At 36.1% G+C, this 25,522-nt stretch overlaps 1 protein-coding gene and 1 pseudogene across 1 annotated transcript in view; both read left to right on the forward strand.

The window, feature by feature from the left end:
- MARCH6 (membrane-associated ring finger (C3HC4) 6, E3 ubiquitin protein ligase) overlaps nucleotides 1-25,522 on the forward strand; it is a 78,264-nt gene that overhangs the window by 35,016 nt on the left and 17,726 nt on the right. The window contains exons 8-21 of the mRNA XM_012650017.1: nucleotides 1,280-1,315; nucleotides 2,215-2,263; nucleotides 5,786-5,844; nucleotides 7,109-7,189; nucleotides 7,414-7,482; nucleotides 7,563-7,637; nucleotides 8,636-8,770; nucleotides 12,051-12,170; nucleotides 12,934-13,034; nucleotides 15,965-16,102; nucleotides 17,136-17,340; nucleotides 19,497-19,566; nucleotides 22,621-22,802; nucleotides 24,855-24,989. Of these exons, the coding sequence (XP_012505471.1) occupies nucleotides 1,280-1,315; nucleotides 2,215-2,263; nucleotides 5,786-5,844; nucleotides 7,109-7,189; nucleotides 7,414-7,482; nucleotides 7,563-7,637; nucleotides 8,636-8,770; nucleotides 12,051-12,170; nucleotides 12,934-13,034; nucleotides 15,965-16,102; nucleotides 17,136-17,340; nucleotides 19,497-19,566; nucleotides 22,621-22,802; nucleotides 24,855-24,989 (1,455 nt within the window). The remainder of the gene's footprint in view (nucleotides 1-1,279; nucleotides 1,316-2,214; nucleotides 2,264-5,785; nucleotides 5,845-7,108; nucleotides 7,190-7,413; nucleotides 7,483-7,562; nucleotides 7,638-8,635; nucleotides 8,771-12,050; nucleotides 12,171-12,933; nucleotides 13,035-15,964; nucleotides 16,103-17,135; nucleotides 17,341-19,496; nucleotides 19,567-22,620; nucleotides 22,803-24,854; nucleotides 24,990-25,522) is intronic.
- On the forward strand, nucleotides 9,807-10,469 carry LOC105814890 (annotated as a pseudogene).

The raw sequence follows: 25,522 nt of genomic DNA on the forward strand, positions 1-25,522 counted from the left end.
CTTTTTAATAACAGAATTTTGAATTAGTTATTTATCTTAGTGACTTAGTAACTTCAGATTTACAGTATGTGCTGCTTTTTTATACTAAAGGTCAAAATGCCCATTGGCTTTTGATTACTTCATATGTTGAAGAAAGTATATTTTGTTTATTGAAAATACTGGAAAAGCATAAAGGAAAAACTATTTTGAATTGTCATAAAATATTTGATTTTTAGAAAAGAAAATGAAATCCAAAGTTAATGGTAGTTAAAAAGAACTTGGGTCTTTTAAAATTTCATCTTGCAGTGTTTAATGCCTGTACCAGGGAAGGCAAAGCAGTTTTGCTTATTTTCACAGTGATAGCCCCAGGCTGATCTTAGGCTACTGCTGTTCACAGAACACCACCCATCTTTACCTAGGCACTCTGCCTTATTAGTAAAGATTACAACTCCAAGGTGAGGAGCAATTCTTTAAAGAGCTTGTTCTTTAAAAGGGAAATGTTGTTTTTACGTCCTGTAATATAAAATCATGTGCCATTTGGGATTTTTAAATAGCTGAGGGTATCACGATGACTTTGGCTGCAGGTAGCAGAACCTCTGCTGATTGAAACAATAACATAATAGTAAGTCCCAAGGAAGAATGGTTCAAGGAGTGCTTCATCCAAAGGCCCAACAATGTCATCAAAGACCCAAATAATTTCTGTCTCCTTTGCTATCCTTAATGTTGACCTTTTCCTCAGCTGGCTCTAGATGGGAACCAGAAGAGGGTGTTGAAGTTAGCAGTGTGTGGATTTTAAGAAACGTAGCTGGTGTAATGCCACAATTTAGTGGAAATGTGATATTAATGAGCTTCTAGGTTTGATCACAGTCAATGTAGAAAGGCATGTTTGTCCCTTACTTCATCGGTTCCTCATGAAAGAATGACAGAGGTTGTTGAGGCAGTGGTATTGACTCAAACCCATTTGAATTGTTGGAAAAACCGTTTACAGAAAGACTTCATTACTTCGGTGAAAAATATTTAATGTGTATTGCGTGCCAGCTATTGTGATAGTTACTGGGGTATTCAGTAATGAATGAAATAGGGTCCCTGTTCTCAAAGATGCTTTCGTAAGAGTTAGTAGAGAGAAGTTAACATGTAAACAAGGAACTTTAGAGGTAAGCGTTAGAGATTTGGTGACCAAAAGTATACTTAGGACATAAGAGGGGCATATAAGAGGGCTTGGTCAGCTCTTTCTTAGCAGAGGGGAGTGTTTCAGCAGGAAATTTTTAGAGAAGATAACTTAGAGGTAGAGGCATAAAAGATGTTGGGGATTAGGGAGAGTTTAGCAGCCCTGAAGGCAGACGAGCTGAAAAAATCGAACCAGTAGGGTGAGTGGGATTGTGGCAGTCATTTCTTTTACACAAACTAGTGTGACTTGTGACCCTTCTTGCCAGTTGGATTTGTGGAAGATAAGGGACCTGACCAGAGAAATCCTTCTAAAAAGATCCTCGGAAGGATCATTTAACCTGATGGTTGGGGAAGGTGGCAGGTCCAAATGAATGGGCTTGAACAGTCTGGTGAGTGTCAGCATGGCACATGGCTCAAGTGTCTGTGACATGGCTAGAGGAACAGGTGGATAGCCGTCATCTTCAAGGTGACTGTAGAACTGTGGGAGTGGATAAGATGGCCAGGTCAGACAGGAACAAAGAAAGCCAGGGCGCCATTGGGAGAGAACGGACTAGAGGAGATCAAGCTAGAGTTTTCCAAAGGGGAGGCAGCCAAGCAGTAGTGACCACACAGAAATCATGAAAGCAGAATGGACATTGAAAGACAAGCACAATGTAGTCTCTACTTAGTATGTTGTTTATAATTAATGTGGCTTTCAATTTTTTCCATCTGGAATTTTTCAATATCGTGATTTTAATGAAATCTGGTAGTTATTTATGAAAATCTGTGTAGTTTGTGGTATATCACGAATTTCTTAAAAGGAAATGCTTATCAATTTATTTGATTTTTTTCCTACATGTAACATTATGAACTTTGAGTTTTTTAGTAGGCTTAGTTTTATGAGCTATCTAATGCAAAATGAAAGTTGCATATAAATTCTGGATTGCCATCTCTAAATTGTACAGAGAAAATTTCAGTCTTAGCTATTTTCAGTATTTAGCTGTGGCTAAATAAGTGAGGTAGTTCAATTAAACATTTGTCAAATATCAATTGAATATGCTTTATTAATACTCTTTTTTCCTTTAGGAGCATGTCTTCTGGGTGGTGTCTTTAAATACACTGTTCATTCTTGTTTTTGGTAAGTCGTGTTTGTGCTTTTATTTTTTATAGTATTATGGTAGGAGTTTAGTTTTCTAGGAGCCTTGTTAAAGGTTTTTGTTTTGTTTTTAGCATAGGAATATTAAGGAATATATGAAAATAGTTTTTGATAGGAATCCTATATAGGAAGGCCCCAGACAGACATACAGATACTCTCCTGCGCAACCCTGACTGCAGTTACCTACCTGTTTCTGCTTCTTTTGGTCATTTCCATCTCTTGTTGTAAAAGCTGGTTTTAGACTAACTTGAGAATATACAGTATCCCACCTCCAGAATTAATTTTGTGCTGATTATCTGTGTGCTCTTCCCTGTTGCAGAAGATCTTGTTTTCGCTGGTCAAATACCTGACCATGACCTTCCAGAGACACTGGCTTGTCACCAGAGATGGATGTGGCCTTGTAGGGAGATAGTAAATCTTCCCCAAGTGTGAACTCCCCTTAGAACCGGATTCCAGCACATGCAAAATCACTTCCAAACACTTTTCCAAGTGCAGCTCTGAGAATTCTCTGACATTACTCCATAGTCCCTCCCACAGGAAGTAATTAGGGAAAGCAAGGCATGGTTTGTGGAAATGGAGTTGACAGAGGTTTTTCTGCTGTGGGGGAAAGATAAGGTAAACTAATAAAGTAAACCAAGGCCTTAGAATTCTATTCCTGCCTTTCTCAGGGGAGGGGGGGAGTCTAACAGAATAGGGTTATTGTTAGCTGTGCTATGTTTTGTTATCTCAGAGACCTCAGGCAACATATAACATATCTCTGTATAGAGTTGGTCTTTGAAAAATTCCTTCTTTAGTGCCTGTGAGTTACCCTCAGCTCTGCTGAAGAGAAGGGGTAAAGATTTCTCAAGGCTTCTTCCACCAAACTCCAAGTTATTTGCTCTCTGTTGGGACTACAGAAAGCGGTTGTCTTTAACAGGGAACCATATGATCAAACAGGCTTGGGATATTTGGATTGAGGATGAGACAAAAAAGGTGATTTCTATATATTATCTATAAAAGAACAAAAGAAATTTACATGTATCTTGTTGCAACAAATATTTTGGAAAACTTACATTGATTCTTAATTTTTAGTAGATATTTAGGATGCTGCAAATTTAGTAGAAAGCTCATTCTTTGTTTCCCTTTGCATGTGGGAGTGTCTGTATATTGTTCTGCATTTATTTTTCCTTATGTATAATAATTCATATGGAGACTGTAAAACCGTTTTTATCTTGACCAAGTTTTTTTTGAGAGAAAAAATGGTCTATAGAATTTACTCTTGCAGAAAAGCTTAACGCTAAATTAATCTTTGGAGAAACAGGTCACCTTTAAAACGTGAATTATACAGATAACTTTCATTTATAGAAATCAAATCTCATCTAAGTAAATTTATTTCTAATCCAACCTCCTAGGCTTATACTATGAAAAAAATTTATCTTAATTAATTTATGCACATTATATAGTTAGGATCTTTTGAAATGAAACAAGTTTTCTTCCTTTAGGAAGATACTTCTAGTCATTGGGATTAAGCACACTCATGTCTCTTTTGTGCATATGTTGCTCTATTGGCAGTGTGCTTACAGCATTTTTTGGCTGTCTTGGTCACATACTTTTGCAGAAATATAACCTTACAAAGCTCTGGTCTCCCAGTAGAAGGGAATGATCCTGAGAAACTGATCTTAATTTCAGGATGCCTTTCTAGTAGTTGCTGTGTAATGTGGTGGAAATTGATGGTTGCAACTGGTGTTTAAGGATAAGAATTACATTTGTAAATAGAATTAAAACTTGAAAATTTTGCCCTCTCCCAGGGGCCTAAGTTGAGTCATCCTCAGAATAGGATATGAGAACAAAATAGGCAAAATTCTACATGAAGTATTTTCTTACCCCTTTAAATTTCTTGTTCTTTATAGTACACATAATATGTTAGTAAAAGAATACATGTACATAGTTTATAAATAAATTTAAATATTTTGGGAATACATGTTCAAAAAAATTTCTACCTGTGGAGTAGTCAAAAAAGTTGAGGCCATATCCATAATAGGTTCACTCTAAATTTTGTCTTAATAATGGAGCTACCCCTTTCCCTAATAATCTACTATGCGATTTAATCATTTCAACTATAAAGAAAAGATACTTAGATTGTATTATTAAGAATAAAGTAAAATTTGGCCAGAGAGATTTGAGCAAAAGAGACTACAAAAATTCTTACTATGCAAATTTTAAGGATATTTTCTAACTTAATTATAACATCATTATTCTACCTTATAAAATTACCAGAATTTTTTTAGTATTTCCTAATAATGCATCGTATTTAAAATTCCTAGGCTGTCCTCTTAGCTGCCATTTTGCATATGATTTGATTGATCGAATATCCAAAAAAGGTCCACACATTACTTTTAGTTGTTAAGTCTTAAGTATTTTTTTAAATCTAGAATACTCTTTTTTTTCCCCCAACCCCCACCCTATATTTCCATTGATTGTTGTTGAGATGAGGTTAACTGTTCTTGACAGTGTGTCATGTTCTACATCTGTCCGACTGCTTTTTTGGATGTCCTCTGCTTTCATCCTTTGTCTCCCATGTTTCCTGTAAACCGGAAGTCCGATCTAAGGGCATAATTAGATTCAGCTTCAATGTTTGGGGCAGATTCTTCACTGGTCACTTTGCCTCTTGATACAGCATATGAGAAGGTATATGATGTTGGATTATCCAGTTTTATCAGTGGATTCAGTTGATAAGCTGAGCCTCTGTCATAGATTTCATTTTTCCCTTTACCATCAGAAAGTGATCTAGGGGGCTATGATATTTTAGTGCTGTGGAAATATACAGTGTCCCATCAACCTTCCATCCAGTGATTTTATTAGCCCTTGATGATCCTTGCCTGAATCATTTATTTTATTAGATATGGCAAAATGATAATTTTTAAATTGTCCTTTTTTACGGTTATTAGCTGGCTTTTCTATAAAGAAGAAGAAGAAATGCTTATCAGCTAGGACTATTCAGTTAACCTGAACTTGTTTGCCCAGGTGATGCAGGACAGATGCTTAATTTTTTTCTTTTAATTATCAGTTTTCAGAGTAAGGAGTTGGTGCATTAACTTCTTCCACTGATGTGCTAACTACTTTCAAAACATGAAAGTGTTTTCTGTGATGTTGCTTTTTTCTTTTGTAGTTATTGTTTTAGGCTTTCCCTTTTTTGAGCATTTTAAGCTAATGGGCTTGTATGTGTTCAGTGTTTTTCCATTGGTTTTGGTCATTATTATTTTTGATGCTCATATCATCGTCTCTTTGGCCTGTGGCACTCTCTTCACAATGGTTTCTGTGTCCGTTTGACATGGTCATATTAGACCTTGATAACTTTGTTGTTCTCTGGGTATAGAGAATACCCCAGGGGACATATTTTTGGCCCAGTTCTGGAGTCTTAACCATTTCTCCCAGAATTCCTGGTTCCTTTTAGCAGGGGATTGTACTAGGAGAGTTCATTGTATTGATATTAAAGTTTTCATTGAGTTTTTTCCCCCCTTTTAGCATTTTGCCCATACCACATTGGTCATTTCTCCCTTGTTGGTTTGGGATTTGAAGAACACGTGAGTATAATACTTTTACAAACTTAATTTTGTTAATTACCCCCAAATTTGATATTTGCTGAGTAAATAATAATATTGTAAAGAGTTACTTCATTTCTCGGTCTGCCTTATTCAAAGGAATAGCTAGCCAACACTCATCTCATTCTTTTAAAAATAACAATGGCTCAAGAGATAGTGGTCATGGTGCCAGCTAATGAAGATGTAATCGGAAATCCCATGATGCACTTTCTGTTAGGTGGGCGCAAGGCCTACTGCAGGAAAAGTTCCCACAGGCTGATTTTCCACCTGCTCTACAAACTTGTGTGTCCCCTTTTCTCCCCTTCCCAGATATCCCATAGTAAATTTAGAAAAGTAACAATTTAACAATCAATTTTTAAAAAAGGAATAGACTATCTTGGAATGATGAGCTATAGTGTTTCTAAATAATTTGCTTGTAATTATTTGCAAGTAATTCCTGTTATGTTTTGACATTTTATCGTTATTTTCCAGAGATAGATAAATTTTTAGATGGATGATTGCTCCTCCGTTGGAGCCCTGAAAGGATTTAGTGTTTTAAGGAAGAGCTGGCTAAGTGGGATCTTCTGTTTACTTTGTGTATAGGAGTCCTGAGAGATCACATTCTAAAATGTTCTGATATTTAATCCGTTTCTCTGATTCTCAACTAGTTGAAGGCAAGAACTTGAAAGGTTCAGATAAATGTTTTGATAAATTTTGACTTTCCAAACTAATTGCCACTTGCTATCTGGAACTCAGGAACCAAATAATGCAGATGGGCAGTACTTGTTACTATCTAAACTTTTACCATCTATAAGTTAAGAATGGAACAGATTTGGAGAGCAAGGGAAACTTAAGTAGTTAAAATTCTCCTGGTAGGAAAGGAGGTGGCTAGGATGTTATCCAACAGATGGGCGACTGGGGCATATGCTGCTGCTCTAGCAAATCTGCCTTAGAGTGAGACTGGAGAGCAGGCCATTGTATTGCAGTCTTCTTATTTTTGTAAAATTTAATTCACTTTACTGTTCTTTTGTCTTTTTGGGGGAAAATGTTATTTTTTAATTTTTTCATTTTTTAGTAATACATAACAGTCAATGGGAGAGTCTGGTTTTCAGAGAAGTCATCCAAAGGGGATTTTACAGTTATTTTCTCGTTATAAATTGTCTAGACAGTTCACTTTTAGTTATTTGGATTGTTTAATACATTGGGAAAACTGGGATGTAGGCCATGTGGTAAAATTAAATTTTATTTTATTTTTTCTTATTTCCAGGTCCAAGCATCTCATTTTGAAGGCCTAATCACAACCATAGTTGGGTATATACTTTTAGCAATAACACTGATCGTTTGTCATGTATCCTTTAATGAACCAACTTGAGTATTCAGTAATATACATACTGAAGATTTGTTCTCATTAATGGCGAAACTTTCTCTCTCTTTGTTGTCTTAGTAAAAGTTGTAGAGTGTGAGTGTGAACAAAATATGAAGTAAAGTATTCTGTCTGTCCAAAAATATTAAGTAGTTACCTGTTTCATTGTACCTTTAAATGCTCAGTTTTTCCTTGACTAGATGCTGTAGGGTTTGGCAACTCTTGTTAAATTTCATAGGTCTCGTCGCTTACTGGGAGTCTGCTATATTGTTGTTAAGGTAATTCCTGTTACAAGTTAAAACTGGAAATGATTTCTGCTACATTTGGATTATACTGATAACCTTTATTTTCACTTAAGGTTTCTTTGTTAGTGGTGGTAGAAATTGGAGTATTCCCTCTCATTTGTGGCTGGTGGCTGGATATCTGTTCCCTGGTAAGTTGAGTATTTATTATCATACAATCTCACAATTTCAAAGCTTCAAAAGAAGTGTTTAGGATGAGTTCCTTTTAAAGGAAATTAAATATTTGATAATTTGCATATTGTTTCTGAAAATATATCACTGTAGAATCTTAATGTTGTTAATTTTTTCTTGAGTGCCTGATTTTTTTGAGGCTTTGTGCAAATTTTTGACATCAGGGTATTTTGACTGGAACTTTTCTAATAACCAGTGAACTTTATTACTCATTTTGTTCTAAATTTTACGATAATGCCAAGACATTATATTGGGTGTGTGTATGTGTGTACACACACACACATAATAAGGAGTAATTTGATAATGAGACTGTCTTTGAAATAATAAATTCAATCTTAACAATTTGTTTTAAGAAAGATGCTCAGCCTTGATTATAATCTTTAATGGCTATTACTGATTATCAGTTTTGATTTTTCAAAAATATTTTATATGTAGAAAAGCTGCCTTTGGTTCTGAGATAGCATTTACCTCCATACCCTAATATTAAAACTCCTCAAGAGTACAGATCTGTAACCAAGAACAGAAGTTCTTACATTAATCAAAAATGGTTCTTTCACAGAATTAGCATTAGTAAAACTCTATTCACCAATTGGTTTGTCATTTATATTTGAAAATTTAAAAATGGTATATACCCCTTTGAGCACTTGTTTACCTGGTGTCTATTATAGCCAACCTCTGATACAAACTTTCGGAATTTTGTGAGATGTGAGCCTATCTTAGACTTTATTCAAGGAAATGTAATGTTGGAAATATCCAAAGGGTATGGTTTTGCAGGATTTGAACTAGTATCCAATATTTTGTAGTCCTGTGACATCATGAAATGGCATTAAGAGAACTGCAGTCCTAGAAAATCACACCTGACGTACAAATAATTTATTCTCTTCCTAGAAGATGGAAGTGTTAAATTTGGCAAATGTAGGTGGTACAGATCTCTCTTACCTGTTCTCTTTTGGCTTAGGAAATGTTTGATGCTACTCTGAAAGATCGAGAACTGAGCTTTCAGTCGGCTCCAGGCACTACCATGTTTCTGCATTGGCTAGTGGGAATGGTGTATGTCTTCTACTTTGCTTCCTTCATCCTGTTACTGAGAGAGGTAAGTCCTACCCTACAGCTACTTGACAACTGAATTCCAGAGGGAACAGAGGGAAATGCTAATATTGTACATTTATGAAAAGGACTTTTGCTTTCACTACTAGTCAGGCCTCAGTATGATGATTTCTTAAACCATATTCTCTAGTATTTTATTTTAAGAGGGAATAACTGGTAGGGGACTTTGGTTTGATTGCTTTAAACTGTTTTCAGTTGTTTATCTCAAAAATTAACGAGTTTTAATATTTCTGTCTGTAATCAGTTATGAGTTTGAAAGATGATTAAACTACTGAGGGAAAAAAATAAGAGCACTTGTTTACCTGGTGTCTATTATAGCCAACCTCTGATACAAACTTTTGGAATTTTGTGAGATGTGAGCCTATCTCAGACTTTATTCAAGGAAACGTAATGTTGGAAATATCCAAAGGGTATGGTTTTGCAGGATTGAACATGTAAAATGGTTTTGAAGCAGGTACCTTAAGTATAGAATTATAGTGAGGCTCCTTTATGATTCCAGTTCACTTGCCAGATGGGTGCCTTTACTAATCCTATTTTTGGAATCTGGTTCCGATTTTAAGATGGTGAAAGCAGATTAGTATTTGATGAGTATACATCTTAGCTCAGCCATTCCCCAAGTATTACTGAATGTTTACTATTTGCCAGACACTATGCTATATATTCGGGGGTAGTAGTGAGAAGCAAAGACATGGTTCCTGTTCTCAGTTTTATAGCCTGGGAGTGAATACAGCCATTGAACAAATCAGTTTACTGCACTGGGACTGGTGATGGAGATACTCAGGGCAGGGAGCAGCAGGCTGACAATTTCACCTGGAACAGAACACAAGCACAAAGGCTGAATGCCATTCTCAGTGTCCTTTGCTCTTTGAAAGATTTGAGGAGGAGAGGAGGGATGGTCAGGGGCCAGAGCATTCTCCTGAATCATATTGTATAAGTGAGTAAATTCTGTTTGCAAATAAAGCTTGGTTACAGAGAGAGAGAAGAGGCTGCATCTGGCTTCCATTCTCACAGATATTGCAGTACATTGAGCTCCGTAGGACAGCGCTGGGGCAAGTGAGAGCCTGACGGGCACTGGGTGACTCCATGCCTCTTTGAGGAGAAATAGCTAAACATGGACAAAGGAGATCAAAATGTCATCATATGCATTCTTGTGCAAACTTGTTGGGAGGAGCACAAGAAGCAGCACCCAGATGCTTCAGTCTACTTCTGAGAAGTGCTCACAGAGGTGGAAGACCATGTCTGCTAAAGAGAAAGGAAAGTTTGAAGATATGGCAAAGGCAGACAAGGCCTGTTGTGAAAGAGAAATGAAAACCTGTATCCCTCCTAAAAGGGAAATAAAAAAGTTCAGGGATCACAATGCACCCAAGAGGTGTCCTTTAGCCTGTTTCTTGTTCTGTTCTGAGTATCACCCTAACATCAGAGAACATCCCGGCCTATCCATTGGTGATGTTTCAAAGAAACTGGGAGAGATGTGGAATAACACTGCTGCAGATGATAAGCAGCCTTATGAAAAGAAGGCTACAGAGCTGAAGGAAAAATATGAGAAGGATATTGCTGCATACCAAGCTAAAGGAAAGCCTGATGCAGCAAAAAAGGGAGTTGGCAAGGCTGAAAAAAGCAAGAAAAAGAAGGAAGAGGAGGAAGATGAAGAAGGTGAAAATGAAGAAGATGGTGATGATGAATAAGTTGATTTTAGGGCAGTTTCTTTTTTTCTTGTCTAAAGCATTTAACCTCCCCTGTACACAAAACTCCTTTTAAAGAAAAAAATTGAAATGTAAGGCTGTGTAAGATTTGTTTTTAAACTGTACGGTGTCTTTTTTTGTATAGTTACACTACTGAATGTGTCTTTAGCTAGCCCTCTCCTGGTGGTGTTTTCAGTAGCCACTAACCTTGCCTGGTACAGTATGGGGGTTGTAAATTGGCATGGAAATTTAAAGCAGGTTCTTGTTAGTGCACAACACAGATTAGTTATATATAGGGATGGTAGTTTTTTCATCTTCAGTGGTCTCTGATGCAGCTTATATGAAATAATTGTTCTGTTAAATGAATACCACTCTGTAATTGCAAAAAAAATGTTGCAACTGTTTTGTTGACATTCTAAATGCTTCTAAGTAAATACAGTTTTTTCATTAAGAAAAATAGGGCCGGGCGCGGTGGCTCGCGCCTGTAATCCTAGCACTCTGAGAGGCCGAGGTGGGTGAATTGCTCAAGGTCAGGAGTTCGAGACCAGCCTGAGCAAGAGCGAGACCCCGTGTCTACTAAAAAATAGAAAGAAATGATCTGGACAACTAAAAATATATATATAGAAAAAATTAGCCGGGCATGGTGGCACATGCCTGTGGTCCCAGCTACTCGGGAGGCTGAGGCAGAAGGATTGCTTGAGCCCAGGAGTTTGAGGTTGCTGTGAGCTAGGCTGACGCCACGGCACTCACTCTAGCCCGGGAACAAAGCAAGACTCTGTCTCAAAAAAAAAAAAAAAAAAAAAGCTAACGTCCTTCCTTCAAAAAAAAGAGACCGAGCAAGTACAGTAATGTGTTTTTAAAAGTTGTAATTATATGTGAACTTGAAATTACATTGTTTAGTGATAAACGTTTTATAATGAATTTTTCATTCTATCAATGTGGTTTTTTGTTAATATGGAATCCTGGTATTTGGGAGTTAGAAGCTTAGAGATTATATATTGTAACCCTCTCATTTGGAAGATAGAGAAATAGAGGTTTCGGAAGATTAGCTTCTTTGCTGAGGCTAATTCAGTGAGTTTGGACCACACAGGATTAGTACCCAGACTCCGCCATTACTCTATCACCCATAGCCTCTTGGATGATAATTTTTATTGAGAGGGGGAAAGATAGATGCTTTCTTAAATTAATTAACACCTCTGGGAAGTGTAAGACTGAAGTCAGATCTTCTATTTAGGACATTTATACATTGCAACATAATCTTTTCACCAGGTGATAAACATAGTAACGGTTGTATTTATTTATTTTTTTGTCTCAGAGATCTAGATTTATTGACAAATTGGACTTAATGAATGTTTTTTACAGTGAATGATTAAAAGCATCAAAGTGTCCGGTGGTCACAAGATATCACACATAGGGTGGTTTTCATACAAATTATGGTTTAGGAACTTCTTTTCCCAGGAAAACCATATGAATTTTAGATGGTCAGAATAATTTTAGGTATTTATTTTTCTGTTAATGTTTTAGCTCATATACAGAACTTGAAGACATTTTTGAATATTTATAGTATTTAAAATATATTCGCAGGTACTTCGACCTGGTGTCTTATGGTTTCTGAGGAATTTGAATGATCCAGATTTTAATCCAGTTCAGGAAATGATCCACTTGCCCATTTATAGGCATCTCCGAAGATTTATTTTGTCAGTGGTAAGCAGATCTTTTCATTGTTTTTTGAGTAAAGTGTGCTACCCTTTAGTTTTGTTTCATCAGGAAGGCTGGTAGAGTATATTGAATTACTTACACTTATCTAAGCCGGTGGAACTCAGTTGTCAAGTAGCTATTTTATTGGTAACTTTGTTAAATAAGTGATGGTTAATAAAGATGCCTTCTAGTTCTGTAGTAGTGTAATTGATTGCCAAATTATAGTTCTCTGAATTACATTTAATTTGCATTGAACAAATGGAGACTTGTTACTGCCTTCTAAATTAAATTCTTAACAGAAGCATCCCAAAGTGTCTTCCCCACCTGGAAGAAGAAATTACCTAGTTAAAATCTAAGTTTTTCTAAAATAAAATTTTAAGAGCAAATTATGTCCTTTGGAAACTTGATAGCCATTAACATGGGTCATGTCTAAGATAGTTATAGATGATTCATTAAGTTGCAGGTATTTTTGCTCCTTCATTGTAAGTTTTTAGCTCTCTCCTTACATACCATGTAGTGATTATCCTTTGTGGCTCCTGTTTTAGCCTTTGTGTCCTAGATGGCAGATCTTTACTTTGAAAGGAGCAGCCATTTCAGAAATGCATTTTTATACAAAATGATCCAAGAATATGTGTAGAGTGGGAACATCTGGGCTCTGGGTGGATACAGGCCTGGGCTGCATACTGATCGAGTGTGTTCAGATGTCCACCTGTCTTGCATGGGAGTGATTGACTCTTACAGTGGTGTCATGCACTGTTTCTTTCTGCAGATTGTCTTTGGCTCCATTGTCCTCCTGATGCTTTGGCTTCCTATACGTATAATTAAGAGTCTGCTGCCTAATTTTCTTCCATATAATGTCATGCTCTACAGGTAAGTTTTAAAAATTCAAAATAGCTTTACTAATATATTCTGTTAGGGAATTGATATTCAGATTACATTAAACATTTGAACATTCATTTCTTACAGATATTATTGGAAATATCTGACAGTTAAATTTTGCCATATTGTAGACCATATAAACATTAGTAATTACATTTTCCAATGGAAGACATTTTTCTGCAAATACACTATGCATTTGTCGAGCATTGAAATGTTTTACCATACCTAATGTGAGTGTATTAGTAGCATCATCTTTATTTTGAAAATCACATTATGAGGAATGAAGCCAAAGTTGCATATTTAATTATGGATTAAAAATAGGATACAAGGCTTGTGGATGGAAAATTTTTTTGCTTTAAAAACTTAAGTCACCTAAAAACCTAACCTCTACCACTCATGCTGTATTCCTTTTCTTAGGGATTTGCATTATTCCCAGTCGTTATTGCAACTGCAGACAAATTGGATTTCTTCTTCAAATTTACTTCTAATTAGTCTTTAAGTCTTGTCAGTTCTAATTCCTTAAAATCTCTTACTAATCCAACTTTTGATTTGCCACTTACCTTAATTTAGGCCTTCCTCTTTTTCTCTGCTTATAATCCATCCTTAATATCTCTGCCTCTAGATTTTCTAAAAATTTGTTTTACCCCTTGGTTTAGAAGTTGTCAGAAGTTCCTCTGTAATCTACATAACAATATCCAGGTCATTTAAAATGACATACAGGATTGGCACAGTCGTACTCTGCCTTTCTAACACCTTGTCCCAGCATTGTCTGACTTCTTCTGTCCAGCTGTGCCGTAGTGCCTGGAGTCTCCCCAGAATCAACTCAGCCGTTCTTTGTCTTTCCCTGTTTACAGTGGCCTTCTCCGTGTTTGACTGGCAGGCTGTTGATATTCTTTCCCAAAGTCCAAATTAAGATTTTATTTTCCCTAACTAGAGTGAATCATCATGCCATCCTTTAAAATTGTCTCCATTTTTGTAATATTTACCTCTTTTTATAGCACCTGTTACATTATTTTGTAAATATTTGTTTTATCAAACATGGCAGAAATCATATCTCATTTGGATCCTAATGCTTTGCATAGGAACAGGGTTGTTCAAAAATGAAAGATTTATTGTTGTACACAAAGTAAATTTGTATTTCTTTAAATTAGAATTGGCCAGTAGGTATATCCTGATTCCTTAAAGTGGTAGAAAAGATGCTAGTAAGTAATTTAAAATGTAGCATCAACTTATGGCTCTTTAAATTGTTACTCTTTTGTAATAAAACTTTATTTTTCTACACTTAGGATTTTTGTAGATTTGGAGGATAGTTTTCTGAATTTTACCTTTAGATCATATGTAGTATGTATTTGGGTCCAATCATAATGAGAACCAGTATACACAGGTCTAGCTTTGTATTTTGTCGAGAAAAATCAATTGTGGTAGCACTTATACCTAGAGGTTTTGCAAAGTTTTTGTGCTATCTATTAATAGTAGTATTTAGTTTATTCTTCCGTTCAACAAAATTGAGAGCCCATTATATGCCAGGTACTTTTCTGTGCACTGGGACATAACAGTAAACAAAACAGAACGAAGAAAAAGTCTCTGCTCTCATGGAGCTAACATTTTAGTAGGGGAGACAGACATTAAAATACATAAAATATATAATATGACAAACGCTCATAAGAGCTATGGGGGGAAAAAGTAGAGAAAGGAGATAAAGAGAGTGGTCAGGATGGGATTGCAATTTAGGAAGAGTGACTGGTGAAGACCTGAGAGGGTGACAGTTGAAGAAAGCCTTGAAAGTAGTGACGAGGGGATGAGCCATGTGGAGCGCGTTGCAGAAGGTAGGTGCAGCAGCACCCAGATCTGTTTGAGGAGCTGCAGGGAGGCCAGTTTGGCTGCAGTAGAAGGGGGAAGGCAAAGTAGTTGACCCTGAAGTCATAGAGGTCATGGAAAGCCCCCTAGAGAGCCTCATAGGCTGTTGTAAGCCGTTTGGCTTTTACTTAAGTGAGTTGGAGCTCTTGGAAAGCTTTGAGCAAAGGAGTGATCTAACTTAGGTTTGAAGAGGATCATTCTGGCTGCTATGATGAGAAGAAACTGGGTCAGGGTTACCAGGTCAGGAAATGAAGCCAGCTAGGAGGACAATGCAATGATCTTGGTGAGAGATGAGGGTGGCCAGCGGAGGCCATAAGAAATGGTTAGGGTTTAGCATATTGTTAAGATACGGTTAAAAGAATTCTGTAGCTGTTTGGTGTAAAGAAAGGAGTCAAGGATCAAAGTTTCTGTCTTGAGCACTTGGAAGAATGGAGTTGCCATTTACTGAGTTGGGGATGATTGTGGGAGGAGCAGGATTAAAAGGGAAGATTGGGAATTTGATATTGAACATGCTCAATTTAAGATGTCTAGTACATGTCGATGTGAAATATTGATTTGGTACTTTGAATATACAAGTTAGGAGATAGAAATGTACAGAAAAGTGATATTAAAAGTCACATGAGGGTTACATTCACCCAGAGAGTGAGTGTAGATGAGAGAAGAGAGGCTAGTGCCTGGGGCCCTTTGGCATAGCCAGGTTGGGGGAGTGAAGGAATATCGGACCTTGGAAGTTCTTCAGGGAGAAATTGTTTTGAAGAGGAAGGAGTGACCAGTTGTGTAACATGCTGCTAATGTAACAGATGAGGTGAGAATCAAGACCTGACCATCAATTTAACAAAACAAAGGTCACTGGTGACACTTACCAGAAACAATTTTGGTGGAGTTTGTGGGGAAAGCCTCACTGAGTTCTAGAGAGAGAGCATGGGAGGAGAGGTAATAAGGACAGTGAGTTTATTCAGTTCTTTAAGAAGTTTTATTGTAATCTATTAAATATTTAATATAATATAGTTATAATGGAAAATAGAACTCACATTATAAATCTTTGCTCTTTGTAATTGTCTTAGTGATGCCCCAGTGAGTGAATTGTCCCTCGAGCTTCTTCTGCTTCAAGTTGTCTTGCCAGCATTACTTGAGCAGGGACACACGAGGCAGTGGCTGAAGGGGCTGGTGCGAGCGTGGACTGTGACGGCTGGGTACTTGCTGTGAGTATGGGCGTGCATGTCATTTGTGTCCATTGACTAACCTTTCTAGAAAAAAGTGTGTTCCATGGCCCACTCAAGAAAAATTAGTTTTAATAAGAGACAATATCTGTAGGTGTGTATAATAATTATTTCTAAAATTTAAAAAAATTTTCTTGTCCATCCTTTTACAGAGAATGCATGCATGTTTTTGCCCTTTTATAGGTTTGCTGCTGGTCCAGTTTTTTTTCATATTATATAACACAGGGTAAAAAACATTTTAATGCAGCAAAAAGAAACCCAACTTACTTTATTTAGAGCTCAGAACCTGGTAAATGAGTTCTCCTCAGATTTGGTTTCTCAAACGTTTAGTCAACATGTTGCATTTTTTTTTTTTTTAAGCTTTATATACATATTTAAAAGTTGAATATTTGGAATTAAAAAGGTTTTCAGAAAACATTTGGCATCCTGTAACTATCTTAACATGAAATATGGGTTTGGTTATGTTTGGTTGGACATCTGTCCTTCTCTAACTGCTCTGTCCCCCAATCTCATTTTTGCCTTAACTGATGTATAGTTTGAAGGTTTTAGTTGAGCTATGTGTCACAATAGACATAGCAGTCATCTGTAGAGAAGAAAAGAAGTTTGGTTTTTTTTTTCCACCCTTAAGATCCTTATAATCTAGTGCACTATAAGTATGTACTTACATCTTGTACTTCTAACTACTTACAGGTATACTTGTAACTATTTTGTACGTTGTATGAATTTTTTTCAGTTACTGATTTCTTCTCAGATACTGGCTGAAGAAAACAAAGTAGATTGAATTTATGGGGTATTCTATAAGTTCATTAATATTAAATTTAGAGAAGTTTAAACCAGGCACCAACATTTAGACCATTTGGTAATAATACTGTGTACAGATGCTATGTGTATGTTTTCTACCTTTGTAGTAAATATTAAGAAAATAAGTCTCATGTCTGCTGTTTTGTTTGCTTATTTTTTTGCTGTTTTATTCTGACCGCAAGTGAAATGTTTCACTTACGTAATTTTTGCACAGGGATCTTCATTCCTATTTATTGGGAGATCAGGAAGAAAATGAGAATAGTGCAAATCAACAAGTCAACAATAACCAGCACGCTCGAAATAACAACGCTATTCCTGTAGTGGGGGAAGGCCTGCACGCAGCTCACCAAGCCATACTGCAGCAGGGAGGGCCTGTTGGCTTTCAGCCTTACCGCCGGCCTTTAAATTTTCCACTCAGGGTGGGTACTACACAGACTTAACCAAAAATAGAGTCTTTTTCAAATTTCTGTTGAGGATTGGTACTGTTAGTGTGGTACCACGCGGTCCTCTGTGTAGGCATGTCTTACACATTCCTGACAAGAACCCATGTTTTATTACCTTCATTATGTAACGTAATATATGTAAACGACCAGGTAAGTTTATCAAATTTTAGCAATGAGTCATAGAGTTGGGATTCCATGGGGTCTTGCTCTCTGTTTGAGAGGAAAAAAGACCCTAAAATAAGTAAACTAACATTATTTATATTATTTCAGTTATGTGTCAGGAACCAGAGGAATGGGTATTTTGATATTTTTCTTCCACTTACTCTCCACTAAAATACTGCAAAGTATGGGTGATAATTTCGTGTTTATAGCTGATGAAACTGAAGGCCAGGTTGGTTAAGAAAGTGCCTATTCCATGGTCTTTAAACTAGTAAGTCTTTGTGATTCAAAATTTTGTAAAAAATATAAGCTGATGACTACTATATGATTACAATGAAGTCATCATTCATTTACATTCAGTCCGGTAATATTTTAAATGTCCTCTAATAATGATATGGGCATGTGAGTTAGATCATTTTGAAATTTGGGCAGGTTATTTAACCTCTCAGCTTCAGTTTCTTTTTGGTAAAAACAGTTATCATAATACCTTTGTGTATTACTTGTGGATGAAATGGGTCCAATCATTCAGTCAGGCAGCAATATTTTTGGTGCCTGCGAAGGTACAGAGAGCATATGAACAGTCACTGCCCTGGAAGAGCTTATAGTCTACTTAAAAGATGAGAAAACAAACTGTGGCAGATTTGGGTTCTCATGGTGGGTATTTACGAAGGGTGCTGTGATTGCCTCAATCAGGGGCCACGGGTTCTTGTTGTGGGCCCAAAGGAGTCTCTGTGGAGGAGGTTGTACCTGAACTGTCTTAGAAGTTGAGAGGCCAGTCAGAGAAAACAAAAAAAAAAGGAAAGTGGGAAGGGCATTCCAGGCATATGCCAGCATATGACATTAGACATTGTAGGCTTGGAACTACAAGTAATTGAATTTATTTATATTTGCTGGGGAGAAGGGGAGGGGCGAGAGGAGCAGTGGGAGATGAGGCTTTTGGATGGGCAGGAACCAGATAGTGGAGAGCCTTGAACATCTCTGCACTAGTCATCATTCGCTGAATTGTTCTTCTGCTGCTTTGTCCCCTTGAGGGACAAATCTCTGTTCCTGATGCAGAGGCTTATGCTAGAGGACTTTGCTGCATAACCCTGAGGGAAAACAGCAAGGTCATTTTTTCCCTTATCTCTTAATCTTGAAAGCAGACCTCATAGTTAGTTCCCTTTTTCTTTTTCTCTGGGTCTTTACTCAACCCTCTGAGCAAAAGGTATTTTCTGGCCAGACTAGAGACAGAATCAGTAAAGGTTTCCTCAGGCAGTTAAAGCTGACACAGCCTCTAAGTCTCTTGAGTTTTGTCATCTATTTCAGGCTTCCCACCAGAGCTCTGTGCTCTGGTCTTGTGGAGATGTATGTAGATACAGGTAGAAGGCAAGCTATAGGTGCTGCCTTTCTCCCCAAAGAAACTGTTTCCCTCCTCTCTGTGTGGTATCCTTTTATCTGTACTTCTCAGTGCAGGAGCCCTAGCTTATGTGGCTATTTACATTTGAATTTAAATAAAATCAAAAATTCCATTACTCATTCTCACTAACCATATGTCAAATGCTCAGTAGCCACATGTAGCTAGTGGCTACTGTGTTGGACAGCGTGGATCCAGGCATTTCTGTCATCACAGGACATTCTAATTGGATAACACTATTTGATTAAAAGGTGAATATTTTTAATTTGTAATGTTTTGTTTTAATTAATAATGGAATATTAAAGCTGAAAATGTTTTATTTTAATGCTCCCTGATTAAAAACATATTTGTTGCTTGTGGGTGTATTTGATTATGTGAGAATGGACACTTATTTTCCTTTTGGTCTAAATTATAGGTAACTTAAAATAAAAATTTCCTTTTTATGTGAAATCGAAGAAAACCTGGAAATAAAAATATAGACAATTTCTTTTTAATGGGAGAGCTGTGTTGTTTTGGAGGTTATCATAAAATATATTGAGCACACATGAACCATTTATGTGTTCTTTGTTTTACCTTGCAGATATTTCTGTTGATTGTCTTCATGTGTATAACATTACTGATTGCCAGCCTCATCTGCCTTACTTTACCAGGTATGAGCTTGTCCTAGCTTTCAGCTGATAGCATCTTTAAGATTCTTTTTTTTTTTAAAGTTACATCTTGCTGAGATGTAATTTCTTTTTCATTAGATATAAACTTGAAATAGTTTTCCTCTCATGTTTGATTGAATATGGGATATTGATCGATTTAGGACTCTCCATCTTACTGGACTAGTTTATATTGGAGCACAGGAGGACAAAGTCAAGATATAATTTATGATTTGATTTTAGAAAAAGTACTTATAGTCATTCATTTTACATGGATATTGTCTTATCACAAGACTCATTTTCAAAAAATCATCTATGATTTAAGTCATTTCTTCAAGCCAGTCTTTTGATGTTAATTATGTTTGTTCTCACTATGTTCTTTCCAATCCATTGCATACTGTTGCTAGAGAACATTGTGAAGCCAGACTGTTTCCCTTTATTGTTTGGTATTCCCAAATACTAATCTTCTATGGCATTGAGTTTCCACTGAAGTATGGCATATGGCAACTTCAACTAAATGTTTCTTCATCTAACAAGTAACATGCTGTGGATGAATATAGTTGTATACAGTGGCTTGTCATCTTCTCCAGAGGGCAGGGATAAATAGGGGTAGAGTCCAAAGCCAGTGGCAAAGTGGCAAAAACAGCTGTTTCTCCCCTGCCTCGTCTTTACTGTTCATATCTAGCCAGAAAATTCTAGATGATAGTAATATGCATCAGCCACTTAAATAATCATTAAGTGGAAGATAATTTTCAGCTCCTATCAAATGTAAATGCATATTGAGTTAATGTTTTGATTATAACACTAACTTAATGAATTTTATAAGTCAAATCTTTATTGAGGGATAAAGCTGGGAAAGAGCAGCTAGAAAAATTAATTTCAATTGTTATTTCTGAAAAACATTTTCTAATTTGTAGGAATTGTGGTTTTACCTTAAACTGGTTAAAATAAGGATTATTTTTTTCCTGCATAATGATTTTTGACCTTTAGGACTTTGCTCTTAAGCTAACTACTGTTTAAATCACAGCTGTTAAAATGACACTCTGGTTAACCATTTTAATGCAATGCAGTAAACATATTGCTGAGAAAACTTAGTTTTTGAACTTAGGATAGTTTTACATTTGTGGTTTTTATGTTCCATTTTCATGTTTTATCAGAAATATTTAACAAAACAAAAAACTTAGTGTTTTTTGTTTGTTTTTATAAGAGGGTCTCACTATGTCACCCAGGCTGGAGTGCAGTGGTGCAATCATAGCTCACTGCAGCCTTAGGTGCATCCTCCCGACTCAGCCTTCAAAGTAGCTAGAACTATAGGTGCATGTCACTGTGCCCAGATAAATTTTTATTTTTTATTTTTGTAGAGGAGAGGGTTTTCATTATGTTGCCCAGGCTGGTCTTGAATTCCTGGGCTCAAGCAATCCTCCTGCCTAGGCCTCTCAGAGTGCTGGGATTACAAGTGTGAGCTGCCACGCCTGGCCAGTAAACATAGTTTTAGTACTTGAATGTGGCAAAAGAGTCATTTAGTTCCATTAAACATTGTTAAGTGAATATTTTCCCAGTTCTACCATCTAGTGGAAACAATGCAGTTATTTTTAATTATAGAATGTTGAGACTCATACTATACATTTGGGGTCACGAGGATGCTATTTCTTCCCCATAGGGTACTTTTCTGGAACTACAGTTCAATTGATGTTGAGTTACTGCAAACTAAAAACTAACCCTGTCTTCTGAAAAACACTTTTTTGACTAGAAGTAAGTCAAGTGTAGAATAGAAAGTGGTCATTAAATTTAAAACAAATGAAAAATCCCCCAAACCAAAAAACATAAACTCTAGAGTAGAAATGTGTGTAGAACACTAGACATTTCTATAGAAGTTTAAGTTATGATTTTGATATCTTGAAATAAGGATGCACATGTTTATTTCATGTAATATATTTATGTATTTGTCTTTAAAAGAGTTACTTTTACACCCAGGCTATTTTGTGATTCTGTAGGAAGTCCATGGTTATCAGCATACGCCCTCTAAGACTTGACTATTGAGCTGCTTTAGTTTATTTGGAGGTAGTGTGGTTCAGTGGTCAAGAGCATGAGCTTTGTCAGGTAGACATGCCTTCAAACTCAACTCCACTCTGTATGACTTTGGGCTGAGTTCTTTTGCTGAGCCTTAATTCATAATCTTTTAAAATGGAGGTCATATCTACATTGAAGGGGCAGGGTTGTTGGAGGGATGAATGAGATAATGTGTAAAAATGCTCAGTATAGCCACTAGTTCTTTTTAGGTATTCAAAAATAGTAACACTGTATTAAGAAGGCAGTTCATAGGGGAAAAATACACTAGAAAATTGGGTCTTGCTGTTCTTTCTAGCCTTACTGAGAAGTAAGCATGTAAAGAAAGTTACTAAATTATATAAATGATCTTTCTTGCCGGAGAGATTGTTGTGAATACACTTGTAGAATTTATTTCTAACAACTTTTTTTTGTGAGGCATTGCCTTGGCTCTCAAATCAGTTTATTACATTCCAGTATATTTATATGGTCTTAATTTTTTTCTAAGAAAATTGTGGTATTCTTTGATGATTGTGCTTTAAAACTTTATTGTACCCCACTCCTTCAGTTTTCTGTCTTGCCGAATGAGCCAGTTGGAAGAAAATTACTCTACATTATTTGTAATGTTCACAGCACAAATACTAGAAAAGAAATTCTCCCCCTTTGTCCTCTTTGTGCATAATGAATTCATTTGATGATAAAAACAACAAAAACAAGAATGTCCCCAAAAGCTTTTTCAGGCGAAAAGAACAAGTAATTGGCAAGGCAAATCAGAGTGCATATCCCAGGGGAGTTAATCCCCATTGACTACTGTGTTTTGGTTGTGTCTTAATCAAATAATGTGCACTGTTTAGAATTTGTGGTTTTTGTCTTTTGTTTTATATTTGATGAAGACATTAATATATAAAAAGGTGTTACCTTTCTCCTAATGTGAAAATACTAATAGAAGAGTATCAAGATCACCATTCTCTTTACCTAGTCGCATGTCTCATTTATCAGCCTTTCTATTTTCAGTATTTGCTGGCCGTTGGTTAATGTCATTTTGGACGGGAACTGCCAAAATCCATGAGCTCTACACAGCTGCTTGTGGTCTCTATGTTTGTTGGCTAACCATAAGAGCCGTGACAGTGCTGGTGGCATGGATGCCCCAGGGACGCAGAGTGATCTTCCAGAAAGTTAAAGAGTGGTCCCTCATGGTAGGTTTTTATAATAAAAGACGGAACTTGTCTTTTAGGAGTAGTGAATATTTTTTTCCAGTCATTTTTGAAAATCTTTTTTATTCACTTGCATCTGTTTCCTCGTTTTGTTGATAGTGTCAGGAGAGGTTTTTTTTTGAAGGAATATTCCTTTAAGAGATGGTAGCTTTCTGATTGATTCTGAGATCCACAATCCTACATTCAAATGAATTTGACAGTTGAAAAACATGCTACTAAGTGATCCAGTAAGGCCCTTGAATGAGTAATTAATTAAGAATTAGAAAAACTTATATTTGGAGATTGATTGCATTTTTAAGGAGTGAGCTATTCTGTAGAATTTAAAATCAAATTTGTTTAAGTAGAATTTTCCTTTATAGGTATTTTTTTCTAAAATTTGATTTTTTTGATCTATTTGAATATATAAAATCTTGACTTCAGGATCTTTAGTCAGTGTTTTGGGGATAATATTATATATGGGATTTCTTTATAGTCTTGCTAATTCAAGAATGTTTTGGCTAATATGAAAGTGTAATAAGTAATGAAAGTTATTGCTCTCAATAAAGAACTTGGTTACCACAAACGTAGGATTAAAAAAAACTCCGCTAAGATGATTATCCAAGTGTGGTGATTTATGTATGTATGTAATGTTGGCTACAGCTGGTAAATATGTTTAGGCCCCTGTATATGCCTTTTCATTTGTGTAATTGACTCTAGTTTTGTATCTGAATTTATGAGAAGTTTAATATCTATTTATTATTAGTGTTGAAGAAAAACCTAAAATCCATTTTTATAGTCAGAGATTGTATGTTATGAGTGGAGGGGTTTAATTGCTATTTAATCCATAAGATAATGAGACACTTTATTTAAAATACAGAAACCAACTAATGCAGATTTTCATTTGATATTTTTTCATATCATCATAAATTGTTTTGTAAAGAAGCAAGTACTGTGTCTTCTGTGCACACCATATTTAGTCTCTTGTTGAAACAGGTGTACTCACTAAAGCTACCTGAAGAAAAAGAGAGGTCTTCAGAATCCAAGGCCACTTTAAAGACTGATTTCTTTGTCAGGATTTTGTAGTTACTCTTTGGTAATATCTCCTTTTCTCTTTGTGTCAACTTTATTCTCGTTTATCCATCTAGTCCAAATTCTAGAGCTGTACTTTCTAATACTCTAGCCATGTGGCTTAAATGGCTACCGTATTGGACAAATGGATATAGGCATTTCTATCATCATGGTAAGTTCTATTGGATCGCCCTGTTCTAGAGGGAGGCCAGTTTGATCAGCTTTATTAACTACTTTAATTAGAATTGTGCAGAGCCCTTCCCCTGTACCAATCCATCTCACAGGTCGCAGATCAGCCTATAAGGTAGGCCACTGTTGGATCAGGACCTTGGCCAATTAGTGGCTTTTCTTGGACAAACAAAAGCCTAGTCCTGAGAATGAGGTTGTGAGAAAAACAGCCTAGCCACCTAGTTAATATACATAGTAAAATGAATTTTCTGTAATGTTCCCTTTTGTACTAGCAATACATAGTAATTTTTAGGTTTTCATTAGTGTTTGAACCCTTACAGTCAGATATTTAAGAAATCTCATTTAAACATAGAACATAAAGTGTAAGTTGTCTCAGTAATGTAGTTGGCCCTCCATATCCCCGGGTCAAAAATTCAAATGAAAGAAAACACAATAAAAAATAACAATCAGGAATAAAAAAACAAAACAAAACCAAAACAGTATAGCAATTATTTGCCTAGCATTTACGTTTATTAGGTATTTTAAGTGATCTATAGATTTAAATTATACAGGAGGATGTGTGTAGGTTATACGCAAACACTACACCATTTTATATGAGACTTGAGCACTTGCAGATTTTGGTATCCATAGGGGTCCTGGAACCAGTCCCCTGCAGATACCAAGGGCTGACTGTATAGTATAAATGGTTCTGTTAGGCATCAAGTCAAAGAAGAAAAATAAACCTCAAAATGGAATAAAGAGTTTGGCTTAAATTCAGAAAGATTCTCTTTAATGACATGGTCCCTTGTTTCCTAATAGATAATGAAGACTTTGATAGTTGCAGTGCTGCTGGCTGGAGTAGTCCCTCTCCTTCTGGGGCTTTTGTTTGAGCTGGTTATTGTTGCTCCCCTGAGGGTTCCCCTGGACCAGACTCCTCTTTTTTATCCATGGCAGGTAAATGCATGTCTTTTGCTCATGATATCTCGTTAAGGATTTGGGATCAGAAAATAATCCTTAATTATTTTAAGTGATTTTAAGCCATTGGTTTAGAAAGACTCCTTAATTGTTTTTTCTATTCCAGGGACTCTTGTAAAATGGTTTAATGCCCTTTAATCTGTTGCTTCTAATATATGCTTCTTTTAACTCCTTTAAAAGAGCTTACTTTACAGGTTAAAATATCACTGTCTATCATTTAGGCTTCTCCAGTGTTGAAAGATACAAACTAATATGTGTTGATTTTTTTGGTTTCTTTTTTTTTTACCTTTGAGGTAGAATGAAGTATCTTTCTCCTTCTGACTTTAAGACTCTAATACTTTTGAATAATTACAGCGTATTTTCCCACAAAGTCACAGCTCATTAAAAAGCATCCTGGGGAGACCCACGAAGGTCACAGCAAAGGTCTTAAAACTCACAGAAAAAGAAATTTAACTTTTCTATTGTATTTGTAACCTGAGGTTTTTAACATAAAATTAAGATCTCGAATTCTT

Source organism: Propithecus coquereli, unplaced genomic scaffold (assembly GCF_000956105.1).
Source record: "Propithecus coquereli isolate 6110/MARCELLA unplaced genomic scaffold, Pcoq_1.0 Scaffold309, whole genome shotgun sequence".
Taxonomy (NCBI): domain Eukaryota; kingdom Metazoa; phylum Chordata; class Mammalia; order Primates; family Indriidae; genus Propithecus; species Propithecus coquereli.